The sequence below is a fragment of the Leuciscus leuciscus genome, assembly GCF_965113295.1.
Source record: "Leuciscus leuciscus genome assembly, chromosome: 7".
Taxonomy (NCBI): Eukaryota; Metazoa; Chordata; class Actinopteri; order Cypriniformes; family Leuciscidae; genus Leuciscus; species Leuciscus leuciscus.
Genome location: NC_138731.1, coordinates 36,942,803 through 36,967,558, shown reverse-complemented (window position 1 = coordinate 36,967,558; position 24,756 = coordinate 36,942,803). Strand labels below are relative to the sequence as shown.

Below are 24,756 nucleotides of genomic sequence, written 5' to 3'. Positions count from 1 at the left end.
CAAATACTAAGTAACACCGTATTTTTGAGCTGATCCTGCATGTTGCACTCACCTTGACCGCAAAAGGGTGCAACAGTACCATCTATGGGTTGATCTGAAGAGTTGCAGAAGAACGGTCACTAATTTGCGTCACTGGTTGCTAAGAGCAACACTGGTCAAAATCACACATTTCACCGGACAGCTCAATCTCTCAAGGTGAAGCGTAATGGTCTGTTTCTGAAATAAACTGATAAAGTTTTGATGGAGAACTCATCCGACCAGAGCAGCGAGAGCGCTGTTCGTGCTGCGTTGACCGCTCAGTCTTTACTGCAGAAATATGACCGCAGGGAACTGCAAGAAGTGCTCAGCCTGACCTCCAGTAACTGGCTGCTCAGTGGTGAAGTGCACAACCAGCCTGTGGATGCTCCTCCCGGCATCATCAGACAGATGAGGAACATCTTAGCTCCCAACATAATCATTCTGGCTCCCTTTGACGCATGTTTGCCCCTGGATTACAAAGTGGTCCACCAGATTGTGAGGGAGCTGACTGTGGGAATATATGGTTTTAACCAAGTTCCTGTTATCAATCTGGTACCCAACTATGACCAGAGCTCCATGTGCCAGTTACCACCAGCATATTACGATACAAAAGTCGGTCAGATACTAATAAACATAGATTATACCATAAAGGCTCTCTGGCACGGCAGTTACATTTCTAGAGAAAAACGCATGCGCTTCTCTGAGTTATGGAGATCCATCATGGCCGTTGATTCAGATGGTGTGCCTCAAACTAAGAAAGATGTGCTTGAACAGTTCCTCAGTGCAGGTGAGATATCAATTATTTCGATCCAGAACAGCCAAAGTATGGTGTGAAAGTAATACTGTCATTTGGAGTCTATCGGTTATAAGTTAAATGAAACTAAAATGGTGACACTTTACAATAAGGTTCCATTTGTAAGTTGATACCACGTCAGGACAGAATGCACTTTAGTATGTCATAAAAAAAAAAAAACTTAATTTAATAAATTGAAACAGCAAAAATTGTCAAATTATAGAGAGCAATTCAGCACTAAAATAGTGAGTTGAAATGACTTGTGCTTTTAACTTGATTTAACTTAAAAAATTAAAGCTGAACTTAAGTTGAAATGTTAACATGAACTAACAATGAACAATACTTATTCAGCATTTATTCATCTTAATGTTAAATTTTTAGTTAATTTTAAACATTTACTAAAACATTTTAAAGTCAAAAGTTGTATTAGTTAATTAATGCTCTGAATGAACATTTGTATTACCTAACATTTTCAAAAAAAAAGTTAATAAATGTTGTAAAGATATTAGTTAATGCATTAGTGTGAATCAATGAGACCTTATTGTAAAGTGTTACTACAAAAATTAAATGAAATAAAATAAACTTCAACCTAAATCAAATCAAATATATAAAGCGCTAGTTTAGACAAAGTTGTACTTGATGTAAAATAAGTGCAACTAAAACTCATTGAATATCAATAAAAATTAGGTCTGTATAGACATAAAAAACACAAAAAATTACTAAAAATAAAAGGAAAATATAAAAACAAAATATAATTAAATGTATATTAAATAATAATATAATATTAAATAATAATAAATACATTATTAAATATTTGATCATTATATTGATCATATAATTCATTATTGATAAATAATTATTAAATATTATATAGGAAGACGTCAGATGCAAAAACCTCTAAGTTCATCTGACATTTTTGAGCTTTTCTGAGTATTTTTATGTTTTTAATTTTACTCTTGTCAGTGAACTTTTTTGTAAATAAGGCATTTCAATAACTGACTAATAACCCTTTCATTGCCATTGTAAAATGAAACTACTGAACCGAAACATAGGAGCCTGATAGCAATGCTCAAGAAAAAGAAAAATGTCAGACGATGTCACGATCCCTGTACTGTTTTGTGTTTTGTAGGACTTTTATGTTGAAGGTATATTCTTAGTTCGCCATTGTTTCTGAGTTCACTTCCTGTATTTGGTTCCTGTTTTGCCTTGTACCTTGTTTGTCACCATAGTTACCCTCATTAGTTCCCATGACATCAATCACCAACACCTGTCCGTCAGCCCCTAGTTAACCAGTCTATTTAAACGTCTGTGCTTCTGTTATTCAGTTATCTCCTGCCTTTTCTTTATGGATTTTACTGTTGTTCGTGGATTATTTTGTGTTTATGTTTGTCTATTAAAACTTGTGCTTGCATCTGGATTCCCTCATGCATCTCGTCCCTGCTTACACGTTACAGACCGGCTTAGAGATTTTTGCATCTGAAGTCTTAAAATTTAAAAAACTATATTATATACAATATATGCATTGCAGTGATACTAAAATAACACTGATTTGTCTTATCAGGTTTCACAGACATCTCAGATGATCCATGTTATCAGGACATTTATAAGGAGAACATTGATGTAGACCCAACCTATGAACCCAACAGCGCAGACGAGGAGAATCTCTTCTCACAATACTCAGAGAATATCCTGATCAAGTTGAGCGCCTACCTGACCTCTGTCCGCCAGCACCAGAATCTCCTTGTGTTTGAGGGGACTCACAGCCTGTCTAATGTGGTCCGACTCACTGAGGACAACATTGATCTGGCCACCTACCAGAGGCTTCAGAAAAGACTGTCTGAACACATTATTGTGGTGAGAAAGCACCTTGAGAGGAATGCAGAAGTCTCCAGAGACCTCGCCTACCTGAAGCTCATCACGTTCCTGGTGCCCTTCCTGATATCTTTGAGGAAAAAGATGTTGATTCCTAATCTGTCTCGAATGCTCCCACCTTTGTCAGGTTTGCATTTTCTTTTGATTGCTATCACTGCCATGCCTGATAAATATGTGGATGCACTGACATAACACTTTTTTTTTATGCTTAAAGACGACAAGTTGAAAACAGAACGAGAGGTTCCTCCACATCTTCTTGGACCAGAATTTGCCTGCAAGCACTTTTCACAAAAGCAAGATCAGTATTTTCACCTTCATGGAGGGATTGAATTTGATGTGGGGACTCCTCCTCTTGATGACATCACTGAGGAAACAAAGGTGAGAGATGAGTCTAGGACAGTTTCTGTTTTAATAAACATGCAAAGCTTATAGAATCCAATAGCATTTATTTAATTGTTTGTTTGTGAAGTAAATAAATAAAACATAATAATAATAATATTTAATTTCATGAAGACAATATTAAATATAATAATAATAATTATTGTTATATTTAATTGCATATGTGCAATTATATATATCAATTATACAAATAAAATTATACAAATTATATTTAATATTGCCTATATGCAATTAAATATAATCATATATTTAAAATATTAATATAGTTAAATATATTATTATTCCCTTGTAATATAAATGAATTTCTGGATTGTTAGATGAAATATCCATTTCATTTGATAAGAACCAGACAGGGTTTTAAATAGATTGTTTACAGAATTAAATTTTTTAAAATTAAATTAAATTAAATTAAAAGATTTTTTGTGTGTGTAGGTGGCTTTCAGAACTCTGCAGACTCAAGCAGCCAATTACCTTCACGAGTTGCTTCGTCAGGACTCTTATAAAACACAGTTTCCAATTCCACTCAGTGAGATTGAAGGGAAAAGGTCAGCACTTCTGTCACAAATTCTATCCCTTAAAACTCATCTTTGATCACCAAAATGTTTCCTTGAATTTTCTTTCCTTCATGCCTTAAAATAGCTTAAATGTAACTCTACAGCCTTTACTCGTTAAGTATGCGCGGTTCTATGAATATTCATGATGACAAAATGTTATATTGTGTTGCTTTGTGTAATTCTTATAACCACTTGTGATGATGTCTGTATGCCCCTCTTATTTCTTACTGTTAATATCTGTATTCTTTCATTTGCAAAAAAAAGCCTATAGACTAAACACGTAATAGGTATGTGCATGACGTCTGCGTTTTCACAGATTTGTGTTTTTGTTGTTTACACGGAGATGGTAAGGGTGTTGTTTTCAAAAACTTGCACTTTGAAACCCGTTTTCATTCATTTACCATTGGCCATTCATTTACACGACAGCAGCGTTTTTTGGTGCCTGAAAACGCAAACTTTTAAAAACGGGTTTCAAAGTGCACGTTTTTGAAAGCGGCCTCCCTGTAAACAACAAAAACGTGAATCTCTGAAAACGATGACGTCATGCACATGTCTATTACGTGTTCAGTCTATAGTGTTTCATTGCCATCTAATGGCCTGGCAGCAGAATACGCCGTTTTTAGTCGTTTTCGCAGATCAGTGTGAATGGGGATCGATTTGACAATGGTCATTTGAAAAACTTCTCAGTTTTAAGCATATTGTTGTCGTGTAAACGTACCCTGAGGTACTGAACTAAAACAATAGAAAACTCATCCAAACATATCACAAACTCAGATTATCCCTAACAACAACATTCATGTATTTATATTTTCAATTAAATAAATACTGGGTTACACTTTATTTTAAAGGGTTACTTCACCGTTTTTTCATATTAAACTATGTTATTCCCTTAACTAAGACGAGTTGATACATACCTCTCTCGTCTCAGTGCGTGCACTAAATCGCTGTCTTGCGGCGAAACTTTGTTAGCACTTAGCTTAGTCCAGTTCATTCAATATGGGCCAAGCAGAGAAGCTACCAAACATCTCCACGTTTTCCCTATTTAAATACAGTTACTCGCTTAGTGTAACTCGACCTAGGACGGTGACACAAAACAAAACGTTGCGCTTTTCTAAGCGTGTAAAATGGATAACTATATTGTATGGCGGAATACCATAGCAAGTGCTTGTAAGCACTTCGACTTGGCGCAGTAATATCTTCACTAGAGGGAGCGGGGGCCGGTGAGAGGATTTTTCACGAGTGAAGATATTACTGCGCCGAAGTCGAAGTGCTTACAAGCACTTGCTATGGTATTCCGCCATACAATATAGTTATCCATTTTACACGCTTAGAAAAGCGCAACGTTTTGTTTTGTGTCACCGTCCTAGGTCGAGTTACACTAAGCGAGTAACTGTATTTAAATAGGGAAAACGTGGAGATGTTTGGTAGCTTCTCTGCTTGGCCCATATTGAATGAACTGGACTAAGCTAAGTGCTAACAAAGTTTCGCTGCAAGACAGAGCGATTGAGTGCACGCACTGAGACGAGAGAGGTATGTATCAACTCGTTTTAGTTAAGGGAATAACATAGTTTAATATGAAAAAACGGTGAAGTATCCCTTTAAGGTGTAGTTACATTGTACTTACTCATATAAGTACTGAGTAATATTAATTAACTACATGTACTTACTATAGAGTTACGGTTAGGGTTTGTTACTTGTAATTATACATCATTTTCTGTTATTACTATATTAAGTACATGTAGTAACATCACTACATCACCTTAAAATAAATTGTTACCAAATACTGTACACGTAGAATGTTGCTTTGCATGGCATCTAACTTACATTTGTGTTTTGCAGCTATAATGTCATCTCCATTGAGTTAGAATCGCTTTATCCCCAACAAAACATGGTTCAGTGGTGGGGGGCTTTAACCGCTTCCATCAAAACCCTCAAAGAGAAGAGACTGCCCTTGACGGACATTGAGCTACACGAGCAGTTCAAGAAAACATTTGGTTGCACAAAAGCAATAAAGTGCAAGGTGATAAATGACAATCAATTGGTTTCAGAGTAAATTTACATACTCTGTATTTCAACATCAAAAATGTGTTTGTAATGTGGTATCAGAACGTGGCATTTGGGCTGAAATCAGCAGCAGAGAGAGGACTGTGTGCAGCGTTCCACTCACTAAGTCGCAGGAACCCGGCGTCCCACCTGCATGTTCTTGATGAGCAGGGTCTCTCTCTGCTTCACCACGCTTCGGCCAACAACCAATCACACATCGTCCTTCAGCTCGCTGCAGCAGGAGTCAATCTCAACCAGACACGCAGCGAGAGATTCACCAACACAGGTCAGCACATTATCAGTCTCTTCATGTGCAGCTGGATTTAAAGGCCTTGAGAAGCTTATAGACATTTCATCATATTCTTACAGTACGTCATTTTTATTGGCAGGAAAACCAGGTGTTGGAGGTCCATTCATAGAAGGAGCTGGTAAGGGTCTTATACTGGAAACTCCTGAAAGAAAAAATCTGTGACCAATGCAACAACCAATACTATTACTACTAATGATAATCATTTTGTAAAATATAGATTTTATATAAAAATCTATTTAATGTATTAAGTGACATTTATAAAGGTCATTTCATTAGGCAAAACAGATGCAACCAATGATGCCAAACCCGACACAACACATCTAAAGATGCCATCTTTAAAAATAATAATAATTATTATAATTGTTTTGATTATTAATATATATTTTGTTATCAATTATTATTAATAAAACATGAATATTAATGATAATTTAATAATTGATTAATAAAAATGTAATAAAACAAATTATTAGTATTATTATTATCAAAGCTCTTATATCCTAAAAGAGAAATAAATTTAACCAATGGCAACTAATAATAATAATATTAATATCAACAACAACAATAATAAAATCAAAACGGATGTAACCAATGATGTTTCTTTATTGTTATTCTCCTTTTAGGGCTCACACCAATAATAATAATATAAGTAATAATAATAATGTATTATTATTATTATTATTATTATGCTTTATTGGTAACACTTTATTTTGATGGTCCCATTTAGACATTCTCTTGACTGTAAGTAATTATAGTGTCATTATACCATTATACCACTACCAGTCATTATAGTGTTAGTTGACTGTCTGCTTAATATCTGCTAACACTTTATTTCAGTGGTCCTCCAACAGTATTATCAACAATATTCTACTGACTATAAGTAACTTTGCAAGAGCATGTCAACTTACTTTACTAACCCAAACTCTAACCCTACCAGTCTACTAATACTCTATTAATACTCTAATGAGAGTTAGTTGACATGTAGGTGCAACTTTACTTATAGTCAACATAATATTTAAGGGGTCCATCAAAATAAATTGTGACAGCTCAAAATCACTCCAAAAAGCTGAAACCTTGCATTATGTATTTAAAGATGCCATTGATAACTTTTTTTCCCCCTCTTTTAGGGCTCACACCAATGCACCTCGCTGCACAATGTGGCTCCCTGGAATCCTTAAACTGTCTTCTAGCACTGCGAGCGGACTATAAACTTGTGGATAAGAGAGGCTGGATGGCTATTCATTTTGCAGCCTTCTACGGCCAGGTGGCGTGTATTCAAGCACTATGCAGGAAAGACCCTACGTTATTGGAGATGAGGACCCCTGCTGAGTATGTGATATATTTGAGCAATAGATTAACTGTAAAAATATTATATATTTTAATGTGTACGCACTACTTTACAAAAGTTTGGGGTCGGTACGATTTTTTTATGTTTTTGAAAGAAGTCTCTTTTATGCTCACCAGGCTGATACAGTACAGTAAAATCAGTAATATTGTGAAATAATATTCCAAATAAAAATAACTGATTTATATTTGAATATGTTTTAAAATGTAATTTATTCCTGTGATCAAAGCTGAATTTTCAGCATCATTACTCCAGTCTTCAGTGTCACATGATCGTTCAGAAATCAATCTAATATGCTGATTTGCTGCTCAAGAAATATTTCTTATTATTATCAATGTTTAAAACAATTGTGCTAATTCATATATTTTGTAGAAACCGTGTTACACTTCTTTTCAGGATTCTTTTATGGATAGAAAGTTCAAAAGAACAGAATTTATTTAAAATAGAAATCACTTTTGATCAATTTAATGCATCCTTGCTGAATAAAGGAATTTTTATCTTTCAATCTCACTGACAACAAACTTTTGAACAGAAGTGTATGCATGTATTTAATAGGGTTTCTTTCTTCATAATAATCAGAAACAGTTTTTTTTAGAGATGCATGATAATGGGTATTTTACAGGTATGGTAGTTCACCACTTTTATTGTCAGCGACCTCTGGTTCAGTGGAAGCTCTGGACGTCCTGTTGTCCACTGGGGCGAACTGGAGAGAGGAAGACAGCAAGGGCAATAACACTGTCCACCTGGCAGCACTTTACTTTCACACAGATGTCCTTAGACACCTCATTCAGCTGAACTTGGATGGGCTTCCTGTGTGGAAGATTCTTGTCGGTATGATACGGTAGCAGATTTAAAATGTCATGAAACCAAAGTTTCTATTGTCTTTTCTTCCCTATTGTGACGTATATCCGAGTGAAACGGCTTCTCGAACTTTTAGATGAGTAGCAAATCATTTATTTAAATCAGTAAGTAATTAATAGATTTTTTTAATTTTCGATTGTGGCATGATTTGCCTGGTCTCCCTCTTTTTTTTCCGGCAGAAATGATCCAGAGTGAGGACACCAGGCGGTTGGAGATGGCCCTCAGGTGTCTTGAGGCTCTTTGTGTAAACACTGAGTCCTCCTGCGAGGACATAATGGAAGCAGGTCATAGATATAGACTTGATAATCAAGCTAATTTCAAACAGAAACTTATTTTATTACATTTCTCAACTAGTAGGTTGGGCCCCAAAATGGGTCATGTGTCTGTTCTGAGTGGGGGTGTAACAATATATCATGTCTCAATATATCGCAATACAAAAAAATGCAACATGTATTGTGGAAAGCGATACTATGTATAGTTTACCCAAAATGAAAGTTTAGATAGATTTAATTTGGCATCAGATATGGCAATGGTGCTTTAAATAGGGTAAACCAAGAAGGTCATACATTTCAGCTTCCATGTTTATTAATTATTATTAATAAATTAAAAATGAAATGCATTATTGTATATTCTATAATAAAATACAATATTTAAAACATTTTAAATGTATGTAGTCAGGGACAGAGTGCAAGCATATTAGTCTGACATAATTCTGTATTTTTAGTTAAGCAGAACAATGAATATTTCTATTTAGTGTCACCTTTGCCAAGGTGGCATTTGAGCCAAGTCCAAGTCCATTCCTGTTGTAACATCAAATGTAGCATTTTAATGAACAGTACTTTTTGTTAATTGTTTACCATTCGAGTTAGAATTATTAATAAAAAAAGTGACCATTTTATATCTAATTTGGCTTTGTTCAAAATATCATGATAGATGACATTAATGTATTGTTACACTTTAGACAGCAGGACAAAAAATAGTTCAATAAATGCATTTCTCATATTCAGCAACCTAACACAATATTTAAGCTCTTTTTTTTACCTTTTTAAGATAAACAATATTGGAACTGTTGAGTTGCCGCTTGGAAAAAAAATCTGGGTTCTGAGCGAAACCAGTTGAGAGCCACTGGGATAGAAGATTGGAAAAAGTTAAGGCCAATTCACACTGCACCGACAGACACCAACCACCGGCAACAGTCGGCACTTGGTTGAACGTGTTGAATTGGTGTTTGTCGGGACATGGAATGAAGTGTGAAGAAGTGACGCACTGTCATCTGGCGATTAGTCTCCATCTGTCGGTGCAATGTGAATTGGCCTTTAGAAGATTGTATTATATTTCTGCCTAATGATAGTCACTGCACTGCAGGAGGTATTCCAGTGCTGGTGGGCCTCCTTGGTTCGAACAGACAGGTTGTGCAGTGCATGGCTACAGCTGTGCTGTGTCAAATGTCAGAGAATGCAAAAGTCTGTGAAGATCTGGTGCATCATGGTGCCGTACCGGTGGTGATCAAGCTCCTCAGCGGCCATCAGCCTGAGCTGCACTCTCGCTGTGCTGTTATACTAGCCGATCTGGCGGGACACAGCCAACAGCACCAAAGCCTCATCGCTCAGCTGGTGAGCCAAGATACTTTTTATGCTATCTGTTCACATCTAAAGTTCCTAAGCTTATACACTTGCGGTGAAAAGTTTGGAATAAGTCTCCTCTGCTCACCTGAATTCAGTGTCACATGATCCTTCAGAAATCATTCTAATGTGCTGATTAGGTGCTCAAGAAACATTTCTTATTATTATTATGTTGAAAACTGTTGTCCTGCTTATGTTTTTGTAGAAACCGTGATAGTCCACCATGTAAGGTTTGGGCTAGGTAAGTTAGGATTTATTAAAAGTATATAAATTAATACTTTTATTCAACAAGGATGCATTCAGTTATGACAGTAAAGACATTTATAATGTTACAAAAGATTTCTATTTTAAATAAATGCTGTTCTTTTTTTGAACTTTTTATTCATCAAAAAATCATGAAAAACTGTCAGTTTTCACAAAAATATTAAGCAGCAAAAACAGTTTTCAATATTGATAATTATAAGAACCATTATTAATAATTGAGCATTTTAAGCACCAAACCAGCATATTAGATCTGCAATCAGAATGATTTCTGAAGGATCATGTGACACTGAAGACTGTTGAAAATGCAGCTGTGCATCACAGGAATAAATTACATTTTAAAATGTATCCAAATAGAAATCAGTTATTTGTTATTTAGTAATCAGTTATTTAACATTATTACTGTTTTACTGTATTTTTGTTTAAATAAATTCAGCCTTTGTGAGTAGAAGATGCTTCTGTCAAAAACAATAAAAAATCGTAAATATTCCAAAGATTTCACATCAGTGTAAAAGCCTGTTCACACCAAGAACGATAACTATAAATATTAGCGTTGAGTGGACGATATTGTTCTGTTTATTCTAAGCTTGTGCTCGTCTGCCGCTTTAAATGCTCGAGCTCGTAACAGCAGGATGGATTCTGATTGGCTGTCAATGTTTTTATCGTTCATCAGCTGGATAAAATTGTTCTGAAAGTGGTGTGAACTCTGCTATTCTATATTGAGAACAATTTTTAGAACTATCTTTATCGTTATCTTTATAGTCATCGTCCTTGGTGTGAACGGGCTTAAAGGTTGTTTTTTTTGTTTTGTTTTTTTTTAAACAAATACTCTAAATTTTTTGTGCAGGGTGGGGTGACCCTAGTAGTGAAGCTCCTGACTTCTGACCTCCAAAATGTGCTAGTAAATGCTGTCAGGTGCATACGTACACTATGTGTCAGAAGCCCGTGTAACCAAACTGCTGTTGCACACGCTGGAGGAGTTCCACATCTCGTCGAATTCCTGTCTGTGAACTCTGGTACTGTTTACCTTCTGGAAAATGAGATCAAATGTCTGTGCTTAAAATAATAGATCACTCAAAAATGGAAATCCTGTCATTTTTTACTCACTCACATGTTGTTCCAAACCTTTATGCTGTTGTTTTCAAAAGGAGAAACTCTGAAATCAATTGCCTTCAGATTAAACGTATGTGTTTTTTTGACAGAAGCACTGCAGGAAGAGGCTTGCTTGGCCCTTGCAGAGCTGGCTCGGGGTCACAGGGAGAACCAGGAGCTCATATGTGAGATGGGAGCGGTCAGTGCCCTGGTGCAAGCCCTGCGAGAGAAGAAGATATCTGTTCAGGTCAAGGCGGCCACAGCGCTCGAATCTATAGCCAGTCACAATCCTGACATACAGCAGTGCTTCCTCGGGCAATCGGCTGATAACTATCTTTTACAACTTTTAAAGGTAATGTAATTGCAGCTTTAGCATGCTATTCAAACCTCTATTTCACAATGTTGCCTCTGGGTAACTAAGCCAGTTCTTGACTTTTCAGGCACATCAATAAAACATTGCAGGGATGCCTTAGAATATAAAGCTGTTTTTTTGTTTGTTTTTTGCACTTTTTTATTTTATTTTTTGGAATGGTGCATTTTTGGGTTATGGAAAATGTTTCCCCGATTTACATCCATTAGTGCCTGAACTATTTAGAGTCACATACATTATTCAGTGAAGAATTACGATGAATTGCTTTAATGTTTTTGTTAATTTTGCTATAGTGAAATGGATGTGGATTTAGCCACTACAGACCATATTGTGCATATTTTTTAAGCACTTTTTAAACACTATTTTAGTAAATTACCTTATTTGATTTAGTGATTATTAATGTTTTAGTTAGAATGTGGAGCTCATATTTGAGAAGGAAAAAAAAACACACCTTAATTCTCTTTTTCAGAAAACTGATTGTGCAAAAATATGAAATTTGGTGATTTTACTTTATTTACACATCTGGCCAAAAAGTAAGAGGAAATGTTGCAACCTCGTAATGCAAATCAATGAGATCTTTATAATCGTTTGGCAGACCAGATCACATGCATAAAATGCATATTAATATCAGTTGTCACTCTATATCTCCCAATAATATGTCTTAGTAAGATGATATTTAAATGCTTAGTTTTATTATCAAAGCTCTGTAATTTTTATTGTGGGGGCATAACACATTAAGCAATACAATACATTGACGATTGACAGATGTTCAAATAAACATTCCTCAAAGGCTGGTGTTTGATACTCACATTTTAACATGGCTTTTCCTAAAATAAAATTATGTATGGAAAATCAAGTAAACCCAAGATGCTTGAGTCCAATAGGTGTTCATCTTAAAAAAGATTAAAGTTATTCTCACATTTACTTCATAAACATTAATAAAGATTTCGAAGCAAAATGATGCAGGACATTTTTAGAATTGTACCAAAAGGCCATTTACTTGCTAAAAAAAGTATAAACTATCAATCAGATGACAGAAGGCATGTAGTAGATTGTGAAGGCCATAGAAATGTGCATATCAAATATGACACAGGAGGCTTTATAGGGTTAAATTTGCTAAATTTAGCACAAAAAGGCCAGATTTGTTGTTAAATTACCTGTAGGATTCTAGATAAATTACATTTACTCATTTAGCAGATGATTTTATCCAAAGTGACATATAAACAAGCCAACAATATTCATATTATGCTTAAATTACACAGTCCGGTTCTTGTACTGCATAAAACTGCAAGTCAACCCTTGGCACAGTAAACTCTTTCTGACCTTCACCCTGTGTTCAGGTGTTCCAGCTGGACGTGCGGGAACAGGGTGCAACGTCTCTGTGGGCCCTGGCAGGACAAACTCTGAAGCAACAGAAACTCATGGCAGAGCAGATGGGTTACCCTGTCATCCTTGACCTTCTTCTGTCCTCTTCAGACAAAATGCAATACGTGGGTAAGGCCAGATACAAATCGGTCTCATTATACACCGTCCCAAAAGACATCACCCAGTTCCATCCAACCAATCAGTCACCCATGAATGCAAGTAACACTCTTGCTGTAAAGCTGTCGTCCAGACAGAAGAAGCACCAAATGCAATAAAAACAGCTTCCCATTGACTACGTGTTGACAGGCACTGGATAAACTGAGCAGATTGACTGCCTGAGCTTCTCCCTGTCACTGACAGAACAGGTCCGGTCCAGCGGGTAAGCGGCCAGCACTTCCCCTGTCTTGAGACAGCACCGATCTGTTAGACTCATAAGACAGGAAGGCATGCAAGTGGAATGTTATTCCCCCAGTGGGTTTCTCCGTAAACATTGCTTACAAGAGTGGCTCCGTCTCTTGTATTGCTATTAGTGTTAAGCTATGACCCGATTACAGGCTGTGATTCCAAAACGACGCTGTATTCCAAAAGTGCTTCCTCTTCAGTCAGGTGTCTGGATCGGGTCTCCTCTGGATCGTCTGTTAAAACATTTTGTCTGACAGATGTTCCTTAAAAGCTTTTTCAGACAGAACTGTCCACACCTTCATATCGTTACACATTTGGAACAAATTTTCCACCCCCCGGAGAACGTTATCTGCACGTATCTCGCTGTTTCACAGGGTGCCGAGCGGCGATAGCGCTTATCCGAGATTGTCGTACCCATCAGGAAGGCTTTTGCAGGGAGAACGGGGTGCCGCCTTTGGTGCGTTTGCTTCGAGGGTCCCGAACAACACTGAAGACCCTGCTCAGTGTCATCAAAGCCTTGGGTTGTTTGTGCATTGGTAATAACTCACACTTCTTCTTCCATTTATTGTTATAGCGCAAATGATAAGATGTTTGTTTTGTGGTTGCAGGAGTGGTACTCACTACTAATAAAAACAGTCAAAATAAAATTTACAGAGAAAAAGCCATTCCTATATTATTAGAGCTTTTACAATCCCATGAATCTCCTGAGGTCAAGGTAAGAATTATTTTCAAAAACTTTTTTTTTACACCCATCACCCTAAACAAGAAGTGACATCATTGTGTTTTTAAATCCCATTAGGTACAAGTGGCTCAGACTCTTGCTTGTGTGCTGATGGGGAACCAACAATTCCAGAGGGAATTTTGGGAACAAGAGGACTTCTCTTATGAAATTGTTCTGGAGCTCCTGAGGGCTGAAAACAAAGTAATTTATACCACTTTAAACTTAGTTTAAAATATTCCATTTTGCTTATTTGATGCCACCGATATACTAAATGTATTTGTCGAAATTAACTGCTTAAGTCATTTCTTTTAGAACATATGTCTGGATGCTGGATTTGCATTATCTTTGTTTGCATACAACAACAAAACACAACAGAAGGCAATTCGACAAATGGGAGGAATTCCAATGAAGACATATGAAACTTTTTTGAATTCTGACAATGAGACAGAAAGAGCAAAGGCTGCATTTCAGGTAGTCAGAAGATTCTGAATTTATACGCAATATACAGTATATACGAAATAATGTATTGTAGACATTTTTATGAAAATGTATACATTTTACATCACTTTTTTTTCAAACTCCAAAAAAAACAAACACTGAATTGATGTGATTTCAGACATTGTATTGTATGTTCTCAACAAAACATTTAACATAGTAGAAAATGAACAGATTTATGCTTTTAATGAACACCTGTTAAGGGCTGGAAAAACATGTAATTAAATATGCATCTTATGTTTGACAGATAGTTGTGTTAGCCAGAGTAATCGGTGGGTCAGATGAAGTGACTTTGACTGCAAGGGGAGTCACTGATCTTGTTGAATTACTGCAGTCTGACCAATCCACCACTGTGGTCATTGCAGGTGAGAGGACCTGCTTATAAAAATAATGCAAACATGCAGTGTTCAAAAAATGAATTAATACTTTTACTCAGAAAGAATGCATTAAATTGATCCAAAGTGACAGTAAAGACATTTATAATGTTACAAAAGATTTCTATTTCTAAAAATAAGAAATGTTTCTTGAGCAGCAAATGAGCATTTTGGAATGATTTCTGAAGGATCATGTGACACTGAAGACTGGAGTAATGATGCTGAAAATTCAGCTTTGATCACAGGAATAAATTACATTTTAAAGTATATTCATTGTATATCAGCCATTTAAAACAAAAATCAAACCCCAAACTTTTGAACAATAGTGTATCAGAGTTCCTCAAATCCGGTCCTGGAGGGCCGCTACCCTGCAGAGTTCAGCTCAAACCCTGATCCAACTCACCGATCCATGGATGAATCCAAAATAATAAATAATAAGGCATTATTTAAAGGTACAGCCATTTGTAGAGGTGTCCGAAACCATAGTGAACATTATTGAGTGCACTTATTCTATCCCACATTGCATCGTAATAACGAGTGTACAGCCGATGAACGCTCAACAGCTGTCCGAATTCGTTCACTCGTTTTCATTCACCTCTTCAAGTGAATTGTATAAGTGGACTAATGTAGGGAATAGTGATTAAGGGTTTAGGGGGCGATTTCGGATTCAGCCTGTGATTTTCTAGTGATCCTGAAGACCTTGTTTAGCGTGTTTGATCAGGGTTGGAGGTAAACCTTGCAGGGAATTGGCCCCCCAGCGGAAGATTTGAGGAACCCTAGTGGTGTGTATCAATAAATGAGAAAATAATCTTGTGTAACGTTCCATCTTGTATTAATCCAGCACAACTACTTGCTAGTCTGGCTCACACGAGAGCAGGTATTACTGATGCGATTGTCACCATGGATGCTATGGAGCATCTCTCTGCTCATCTGGACTCAGAAGATGGAGAGGTAGATAGTGTTTCATTAGCTTATGTAAATTTTGTGTTTCCCAATCTATAAAAATACTGTAAGTGCTTAAAATTGCATTCATGGGATTTTAAAACTAAAATAATACACTTTCTTCCTACCTACATTTTAGGTTCGAACAGCTTGTGCAAGTGCTCTGGGCTACCTGACCTCTAATCGCTTTGCTCATCGACAGCTTCTGGCAAAATGTAGAAAAACCCCTCACTTATATGACCTTCTAAAGAAGAATCTAGCACAAGATGCCAGAATATCACAATTCTTTACAGAAGAGTTTGAAAGACAGAGAAGAATAGGGTTTCCGTCCCTCAGGTGCTTTAAATTTATACAGGAAGTCACTGAATATGAGGCCTTAGATAATTCACAAGCATAATTTGTTTTCTTTCTGTTTTCTCCATTGCAGTTTGGAGATAAACGGCGGCCCTCCTGTGCCTCACCGTGATAATAAAGGTATTTCAGTTGACTTGTGTATGACACAGAAATATTGTGATGCTGGCTAAAGCAAAGAGGAATATATCTCACATACAGCTGTTTGCGCTATACCACTTCTCACCAGGACTGTAGAAGAGACTGAATGCTAGTCAGTAAGCAGTCGGTGAGAGAGAAACACCAGCTCCTTTGCTGCACCATATAAAACAGAGGGCCAGAACTGCAAACCCCAGAGTCAGAACGGGACAGGGGTCCTACCACAGTACCTAACCACTGATGTTCAATGAAAGGCCATGAACTCTGGCACATCCATGCACACCAAAAGGTGATGGAGGAGAAATGACGTCAAAAGCTTTGAACAAAAAGCATATGCAAAACAGAAACATTCATGTTTCTTTAAATAAACGGTAATTTATTAATATGCAAATTCCCTTACAACACAATGTCAAGAGTTTATCCTGAGTTTTAATGGTGGAACTTTGATTGCAGCATCTTTAACTTCTGATGTGATGTCTAATCCAAGTGGTGCCCTAAAAAAATAAAAAATAAAAAAAGATTGTCAACACGGACACTATCATATACAATAGGGTCCAAAAGTCTAAGATTGGAAATCCTTCTATAGTGCATTTTTATGAATATATATATATATATATATATATTTTTTTTTTATGAATATATATATATATATATATACTCACATTTAATTATTTATTTATTTTACATCTGTATTGCATTTAAAATGCACAATATCAGGAGATTAATTTGAGTAAAAGTTTAAATGAATCTTTTTATATGTATTAATCTTTTAAATCAATTTTAGAAATTCTTAGAACATGGTATATAGTATGGCTAAAATGACAAAAAAACAACAAGCAGTTTGTGCAAAACTTTTAAAGTAAACAAAATGCAGTTTTATTTCTGTAATTTAATAATGATATTTAATGGGAAATAATATAAAGTGAGATTTTATCCAAGTGGGCATTACATTATAGAATGGATCCAGGTGGTTAAAAAAAATAGCGGAGTAAGTTATTACATTTTGATTAAAGTTGAACGATTTTTTATTTTATTTTTACTTGGAAATGACATGAACTGTTAAATCATGCACAGTAAGACCAGAAACATGCATTGAAAACATAAATAGGTCAGATTTAGTAACTAACAAAGCAAATATATTTTTAACTTACTTGGGTTCATATTTGACCTCTTCGGTATGGGACATGATCCCCTTTCCTTGCTTTAGTCTCTCTATGCCATTCCTAAGAACAATAGTGTGGAACAAAAGTCAGAGTGTCTTATGCATGTAATCGAGGCTGTAAGGCGATGTGCACCAATGTTATCACCTTACCATGCAATCATGACTCCATTATCAGTACAAAGCTTTGACGGAGGGCAGAGTAGATGCAACCCAGTGGCGTCTGTGACGATTTTCAGAGTCTGTCTGATGTATTCATTACTTGCTACTCCTCCTGAAAAAACCTATAGAGGTGCACAAGACGAAGAGTTGAAATTTTGGTTGGGATAGAGTGAAATTTACCAAATGTCAATTCTCCACAGGTATTTATTGGTTTAAGTTTTTAAAAATTATAAAATGTTCAAGCGAAGCTAGAGTTCATTTCAAAGAGGACATATTATGCTTTTTTACATTTTCAACTTTCTTTAGTGTGTAATGTTGCTATTTGAGCATGAAAAAGGCCTGTAAAGTTACAAAGCAAAAACTCACTCCAAATGGAGTTATTCTCTATATCAGTGAGCGATGTTTCATAGCTCCCTGAAACGCCTCGATTGTAGTCTTGTGTTTTCTTCTGGGAACGTTAACGTCACAATATTGCTCATTTAAATAAATCCCGCCCGAGGAATATGCAAAAAGAAAAGAAAAAAAAGTGAGGCCTAATTTAATTGCATTAGTAATGTGTTGAAACTTGCTGCTATGGTAAGGGGCGTGACATATCTGAAACACGCTTGAAGCAGTTAACTAATCACAACACACTAGTCCAGCCGTCCAATCAGAGCACATTGCACTTTCCATACGAAGGGGCTTCATAGAGACCGGAACTAAACAGAGTATTACTGACAGACTGGGAAGAAATGTAAATGTAAGGTATATGAAGAATAATGTGTTTTTTGAACATATAAGCATGGATACCTATTCTAGTAAAACCCCAAAACAAAAACAAGACTGTAAAAGGGCATAATATGGCCTCTTTAATATGAAATGCCACATCCGAGTCCTGAGGTGCAGGGAACTTACCAGAGTTGGATTGTGCTGTGGTAGAAGACCTTTGGATTTACAGAACAAAATGGCACGATGTGTTCGTTTGGCTATATGAGATGCAACGGTGTGTTGTGAAGCAGCGGCGATGTCTTTAACACATGATAATAACTGTCCTGTTTCAACACCTGAGGAAACACAACACTGTCTTACAGTTAATATAATACTGATTATTATCAATACTGAGTTCTAGAAATTGTAATAATTGTATTGCATCTCCAATCAAATAAAAACCTAGTGAGCTGCCTACCTAGGCAGTATATTAAGCATCATAGGTCATACTACAGCATAGCATCATACTACAGATGCAAGCGAGGTTCCACATAGTAGATATTGTCTAATCAGTCCAAATTCCAGTGGATGATTAAGAAGGCAATCCCATAATGCACTGTGACAAGCTGGCAGATAGAGCAAGAGACATTTGGATTGTACATATATATATAGAATATTTACCCTAATAAAATAGTTTACATCTAATTAAAAGGGTCACTTATAAGCTGCTGTTTCAGCTGTCTATGTAAGCAGTAGCCAGCTCACTAGGTTTTGGAAAATAACCTGTTCTATTGTTTAAAATGAACAGATAAAGTACCTTCTTCTCTCTCTTTTTTCTTTATTGCCATTGTCACCTGGTTTTGCAAACCAGCAAAAGAGAAGTTGCAGTCGTAGATCTGCCCCATTGGCGTCTTGAAGTGGAATGCACGCCGATCCCCCACTTTTGCCAGAAGCTCTATGGCTTGTCCACCACTCAAAGTCGAACACTCTGGGTGATTCCTAAGAGAAAGACTTCTAGCAATCTATCATTGAAAGGAAAGATAAACAGTTTATATGACAAACATACAGTTTTTTTCTTGTATTTGAATATTAAGTGAAATCCTGATACCTTATCTAAAGAGTCACCAGCTGCTACATCCAATGTTTGCCCCAGAAGAAGAAACTCATCGATTTCTTTGGCCAGTGCAAGAAGAGTATGACCCCCAGAGACAAGGAGCACTAGAAAAGGGAAGTCTACAGGGTGCAGCATTCTTACAGTAAGGGCATGGGCCTCCATATGGTGTATAGGGATGAACGGCTTCTCATGTAGTCTCACAAACTTCAGACTGAAATCCAAGCCGATCCCGAGGCTGAGGGAGAGACCAGGCTTTACTGTTGTGGCCACAGCTGTGAGTTCATTGGGTTCAATGCCACTTCTGTCTAAGGCCTCCTGGACAACTCTACAGATGTTTTCTCTGTGTAGGCGTTGGGCCACAGGTGGGATAATTCCACCCGAACTGTAAGAGAACAAATCAAATAAGAGGACACAACAATACAGCAGGAATTACATCATGTTTATACTGTTTAAAATTGTAAAAAATATGAAACAAATTGTGTATTTTAGGTATATTTCAATCCCTCTTTAGCTTTTTTTTTTTTTTTTTTAGTTCACATAGTGAACTAACCTAACCTGTAAATGACCTGACATTTATGAAATAACTTTTATAAAAGCAAAAGTAAATTGACATTTTGGTTTACACATACACAAAATATATATTTATGTTAATATAAAAATAAAAGCCAATTCCAAAAATCTTAATAAATCCAACAGTAATATATACATAATACAAAAATAACACTGCTTGTAGTAAGTCATCTGGACCACTTGTATGTTGTTTTTGTGCTTTTTGAAGCTTAGGAACATTGTAATGGTGAATAAATAACTCACTGATTCTTGAGAGTCGGGACAAAACACTTTTTTTTTTAAAATACACACTATATCAATTAGAGTTATATGTTTCTGCAGAGAAAGGTCTTAGCTATTTAACCATGTAAAGGAACAGGTTCTAAATAAAAACACATTTTTAACAAATAAACATGTTTCCCTTCAGAACTGGATTTTTGTCAACTCCGTCAGACACACTAAAAAGTATACAATTTTAATTCTTCAAATCCAACAAGAATCTAAAGTTCTGAAGTATATTGTAATAGTGTTTAGTTACTCTGATATGTAAAAAAAATACAATATATAAACTTAAGTTGTGATTTCACACTATTCTGAAAACTCAGATTTCTAAATATTTGCATTTTCAAACTTTGATTTTAATTTCAATATTGTAAAAACAAATTCCTTAAATAAATAAAACATAAGAGGATGTAGATCAGATGGTCCTTTATTACAAAAACAACATAAACTGAAGGAAGAATTATTTTTTTTTTTTTTTAAATAACAAAAACATACATACATCCAACGCTGTCGAAAAACTGACGGTGTTGACAAAAAATTGTTGAATGTTTTACCTCAGATTTGTGAAATGTTCACCTGTTTGTCATGATCTGTTCTGACAATAAAGAGTAGTTTAAAACCACAATTAACACTCTGTTTTTTACAACTTTCACTTAGGAGCAAAAATCTGCCTTTAAACTTGAAAGAAATAAAGATTTGACATTTATCGTGATAATTATCGATATCGACTGATATAAAAAAAATTATCGTGATAATCTTTTTTGGCCATATCGCCCAGCCCTACACTGGCTTCTCATTTCTCTATCTCTGTCTCTACATATATAAATATATTAAAGTGCTAGCAAAGTTACACGTTACACAATAATAAGCAGACCACTGCCTGCCCATTCTCTACAAGTCAGATGCATACGGTTAAATAATGTAATGCATGCTATGTATGTGCATTTATGTGTAAATAAAACCCTGAAATAATAGTTTAACCCTTCACTATATTCACAAATAATATTATATTCGCACATTAAGAGGTTATTGGTGGATTTGTCAACTCCGTCAGCTTACAGGTCAACTCCGTCAGACATAGAACCTGACGGAGTTGACGTAAGGGCATGTATTTTCCCGCCAAAACATGTATTGTACACTGCAGCTAGGTAGTTTTTCATCAGTTGCTAGCTGTCCCAATAACCTCACTAAAATGCTTAATTTCAATCCACTATGGTTTAAAAAAAGTATCTTAACAGAAAGATGGTATTGACATGGTGCAGCTGTGACCATAGGAATATTGACATTGTTTGTCTAAAATATAAAAAATAAAAAAATGTACCAGAGCATGTGTGGTAGTGCTGCCGGGGTCCTCAGGGATATAGCTGACCAATGTGACCATGCCATTTCCTGATTTAAAGAGCTTTGTGAAAAAATCTGATGGAGTTGACAGAAACTGAGGACACAACTTTAATAGGCAGATTTTTATGGAAAATATTGTTTGATGTTCACTTCATGCATAGTTTTTATATTTATACCCCTTATTTTTTATTTGATATATATGTTTTCACAATTGTAGAGCTTTTTTAAAGTTTTTTTGGGGATGGTTAATATTGTGACCTCTTGCTGAGGACAAGTGCAATAACATGGACCTTCTAAGCACAGACCATACATTTAAACAAATTTTCCCCAAAAAGATAAAAAAGTTTATTCTAAAAATCAGATAGGTATATACAATTCCTTTAGATTTAACTTTGTAAGTATGTCAATCATGATGAATTTCTTAATTTTTGCTATAAATTAAACTTTTCTATGTGGGACATGTTTTGTCCCGACTCTCAAGAATCAGTGAACTACAGAATGTCCTTTTTGATTGAACTGCTCCTTTAAGATATTGAAAACGTGATAAGTCACTTGACTTAGTCTATGTCGGTCTCAACTTATCGAGATTGGTTATTTATGAATGAAGTTAGTGGCAATACTTACTCCAGGTGTGTCTGTTTCTGAGAATGAAGAGATTCCCCCAAAATGATTCCAGTGTCGTCCAGCACAGCCGCCCCTGTCTCATCGCAGCTCGTCTCAATCCCCAAAACTAATCTAGGGCGCACTGCAGTGAAGGCTCTTATAGATGTGCTGTGCTTCATCCAGCAACGAACAGGTCCATTCAAAACACACGGAAACATTCTGATAACACTGACAATTCACTGTCGTTAACACTGGTCGCTTTAACTGGACAACAATCTGAAAGACCACTTACGTTTCAACAATTCAAGTAACTCAAAAACAATTCTTAACATAAAAATCCATCCATGACCCTGTATGATACGAGACGTTACATATAAATATGTCCCACTCACAACACGCGAAGTTGGGTTCCGTTAGTTTTTCCTTAAGCTGTAAATTATAAATTCAGCATAGAAAAAAAAGATATCTATGGTTTATATAAAAATAAATAAATATGAGTAATTTAGCAACGATATAATAAGTAGCATAAGTTCAAAATAAAGAGCAACACACAGGAACCATTATAGAGTGCTTGTTTCCAGTGGGCTAATAATACAGGAGGGAATGAACACTCACATGGGAACATGGGAAGGCTGTTTTACACTGAATTAGATGAATTCTTCACACTTTGGCTGACATGAAATAGTTTGTTCGACTATTTTCAAATATTTTTTGATATTTAACGTCCATTGCTTCCTTCAAATAAGGTAATGGTCTTCCAGGCCCAAGTGTATGTCTGAATTAAAATTCATACATTTTTGTGTTTTTGGGTAGTTGGGCAAATGTCAATTTTCGGAGACAGTATATATATATAGGGTAACATATACATGTAATAAATTATTACAATTTATTATCAATATATTTAAATAGTTTTCTGTTTTTTTATATATGAGGACAATTTCAATCATGAGTCTTGCACTTGAACTTGACCTTTTACTGTCACATTCTGCTTCTACAGAATGTTATCCATTAAATGAGTAGAACAAGATGGAACCACAAGCCAAACGGAGGAAAGAAATGGACAAATGTGACACTTGGGATGTTCTTCCTGTTCTCTCCGATGAGAAGTCCCGGGACACTGAATTATTGCTGGCCTACGCAGCACCCATCATCGAGAAAAGAGAAACAACTCGCCTGGTCAAAGAGCTTTCCCTGATCTACCCTCTACCCGGTCTGCAGCACATAAAAAGAGTGAGGGCTTGCAAAGACAAAAGCAGCCCTCATCCTTTAGAGGTCATTGTGTGCTTGGCCAGGGATTTGGCCAAAGGAGTTCTGCCTGCTGATCTGCTTCGCTCACAGTCTTTTGACTCCAGTGGTTTAGGTGAACCTTTCTTTGTTGAAATACCTGCCAGTCCTCCACTGACCAGACCACAGTTTGAAAAAGCTAGTAAACACTGGCCTACGTCATTTCACGAGGACAAGCAAGTGACGTCTGCTCTGAGGGGCCAGTTGTTCACTGCCGATCAGAAAGCTAAAATGCAAGGCTACATGACGGCAGCAGTCCAGGCTGCAAAATCAGGTCGGGAAATGGGAATGGATGCGGTGGGCGCTGTGATTGTTGACCCAGAATCTGAGCAGATTGTTGCAGTGGGTCATGACTGTAAGCGTGGCGCTCAGCCGCTCCATCACGCTGTCATGGTCTGTATTGATCTTGTGGCCCGTGGGCAAGGAGGAGGCGCCTACAGTTACGAGAAATATCCAGCCTGTCAATTTAGCAGCTCTGAGATCTTTAGGAATGGCTGCAATTCGAAAGAAACTGGTCAGCCTTACATCTGCACTGGATATGACCTTTACGTCACACGAGAGCCCTGTGTGATGTGCGCAATGGCTTTGGTCCACTCAAGAATCAACAGAGTGTTTTATGGAGCACCCTCTGCAGATGGTGCCTTGGGAACCAAGTATAAAATTCATTGCCAAAAAGATTTAAATCATCACTTTGAAGTGTTTAAAGCGGTGATGCTGAATGCATGTGAGGCTTTACACAAAAAGTAATATTTTTTTAGAAGTTGTTCTTAATAGACAATATTTAAAATTGTCATTTTAATTTTGTTTTGTAACTCTAGCCAAATATTTTTTCTTAATAGGACCATGATAAAAATTATGGAAATAAAATTGGATTGTTGTCTACATTTTAAATATTGTATTTGTTTTATCAGACCAAGGCATGTCCTAATTTTTTATACTGTATATATATATATATACACTCACACACATATTAATGTTCAAAAGTTACAAAAAAATCTAAAATTCTAAACAGAATAAAATTCTAAATAAAATATTAAGCAGCACAAGTTTTCAACACTAATAATAAGTAATGTTTCTTGAGCAGCAAATTAGCATATTATAATTTCTGAAGGTTCATGTGACACTGAAGATTAGAGTAATGACTGCTGAAAGTTCAGCTTTGTATCACATGAATAAAATACATTTTAAAATTCATTAACCTATAAAACAGTTATTTTAAATTGTAGTAATATCTCAAAATATGACAGTAA

At 36.0% G+C, this 24,756-nt stretch overlaps 3 protein-coding genes across 3 annotated transcripts; 2 read left to right on the top strand and 1 right to left on the bottom strand.

Moving 5' to 3' along the window:
- The first annotated feature begins 28 nt into the window (after positions 1 to 28).
- ankar (ankyrin and armadillo repeat containing) lies at positions 29 to 16,852 on the top strand. Its single transcript, XM_082175118.1, has 23 exons — positions 29 to 805; positions 2,373 to 2,810; positions 2,898 to 3,061; positions 3,515 to 3,627; positions 5,476 to 5,656; positions 5,743 to 5,965; positions 6,069 to 6,107; positions 7,114 to 7,315; positions 7,954 to 8,162; positions 8,372 to 8,476; positions 9,558 to 9,805; positions 10,923 to 11,091; positions 11,278 to 11,519; positions 12,878 to 13,031; positions 13,679 to 13,840; positions 13,913 to 14,019; positions 14,104 to 14,226; positions 14,338 to 14,496; positions 14,768 to 14,885; positions 15,736 to 15,845; positions 15,976 to 16,172; positions 16,264 to 16,310; positions 16,417 to 16,852. The coding sequence occupies exons 1-23, from the start codon at positions 241 to 243 to the stop codon at positions 16,422 to 16,424; spliced, it is 4,083 nt and encodes a 1,360-aa protein (XP_082031244.1). The 5' UTR covers positions 29 to 240; the 3' UTR covers positions 16,425 to 16,852.
- osgepl1 (O-sialoglycoprotein endopeptidase-like 1) lies at positions 16,681 to 22,602 on the bottom strand. Its single transcript, XM_082175119.1, has 7 exons — positions 22,244 to 22,602; positions 19,442 to 19,829; positions 19,151 to 19,355; positions 18,541 to 18,689; positions 17,638 to 17,768; positions 17,477 to 17,548; positions 16,681 to 16,819 (listed from the first exon to the last, which is right to left on the bottom strand). Exons 1-7 carry the CDS (start codon positions 22,438 to 22,440, stop codon positions 16,735 to 16,737), a joined length of 1,227 nt encoding a protein of 408 aa, XP_082031245.1. The 5' UTR covers positions 22,441 to 22,602; the 3' UTR covers positions 16,681 to 16,734.
- Positions 22,603 to 22,816: 214 nt separating this feature from the next.
- On the top strand, positions 22,817 to 24,373 carry adat3 (adenosine deaminase tRNA specific 3). The gene is made up of 2 exons (XM_082175749.1): positions 22,817 to 22,968; positions 23,220 to 24,373. Exon 2 carries the CDS (start codon positions 23,249 to 23,251, stop codon positions 24,251 to 24,253), a length of 1,005 nt encoding a protein of 334 aa, XP_082031875.1. The 5' UTR covers positions 22,817 to 22,968; positions 23,220 to 23,248; the 3' UTR covers positions 24,254 to 24,373.
- Positions 24,374 to 24,756: the final 383 nt, after the last annotated feature.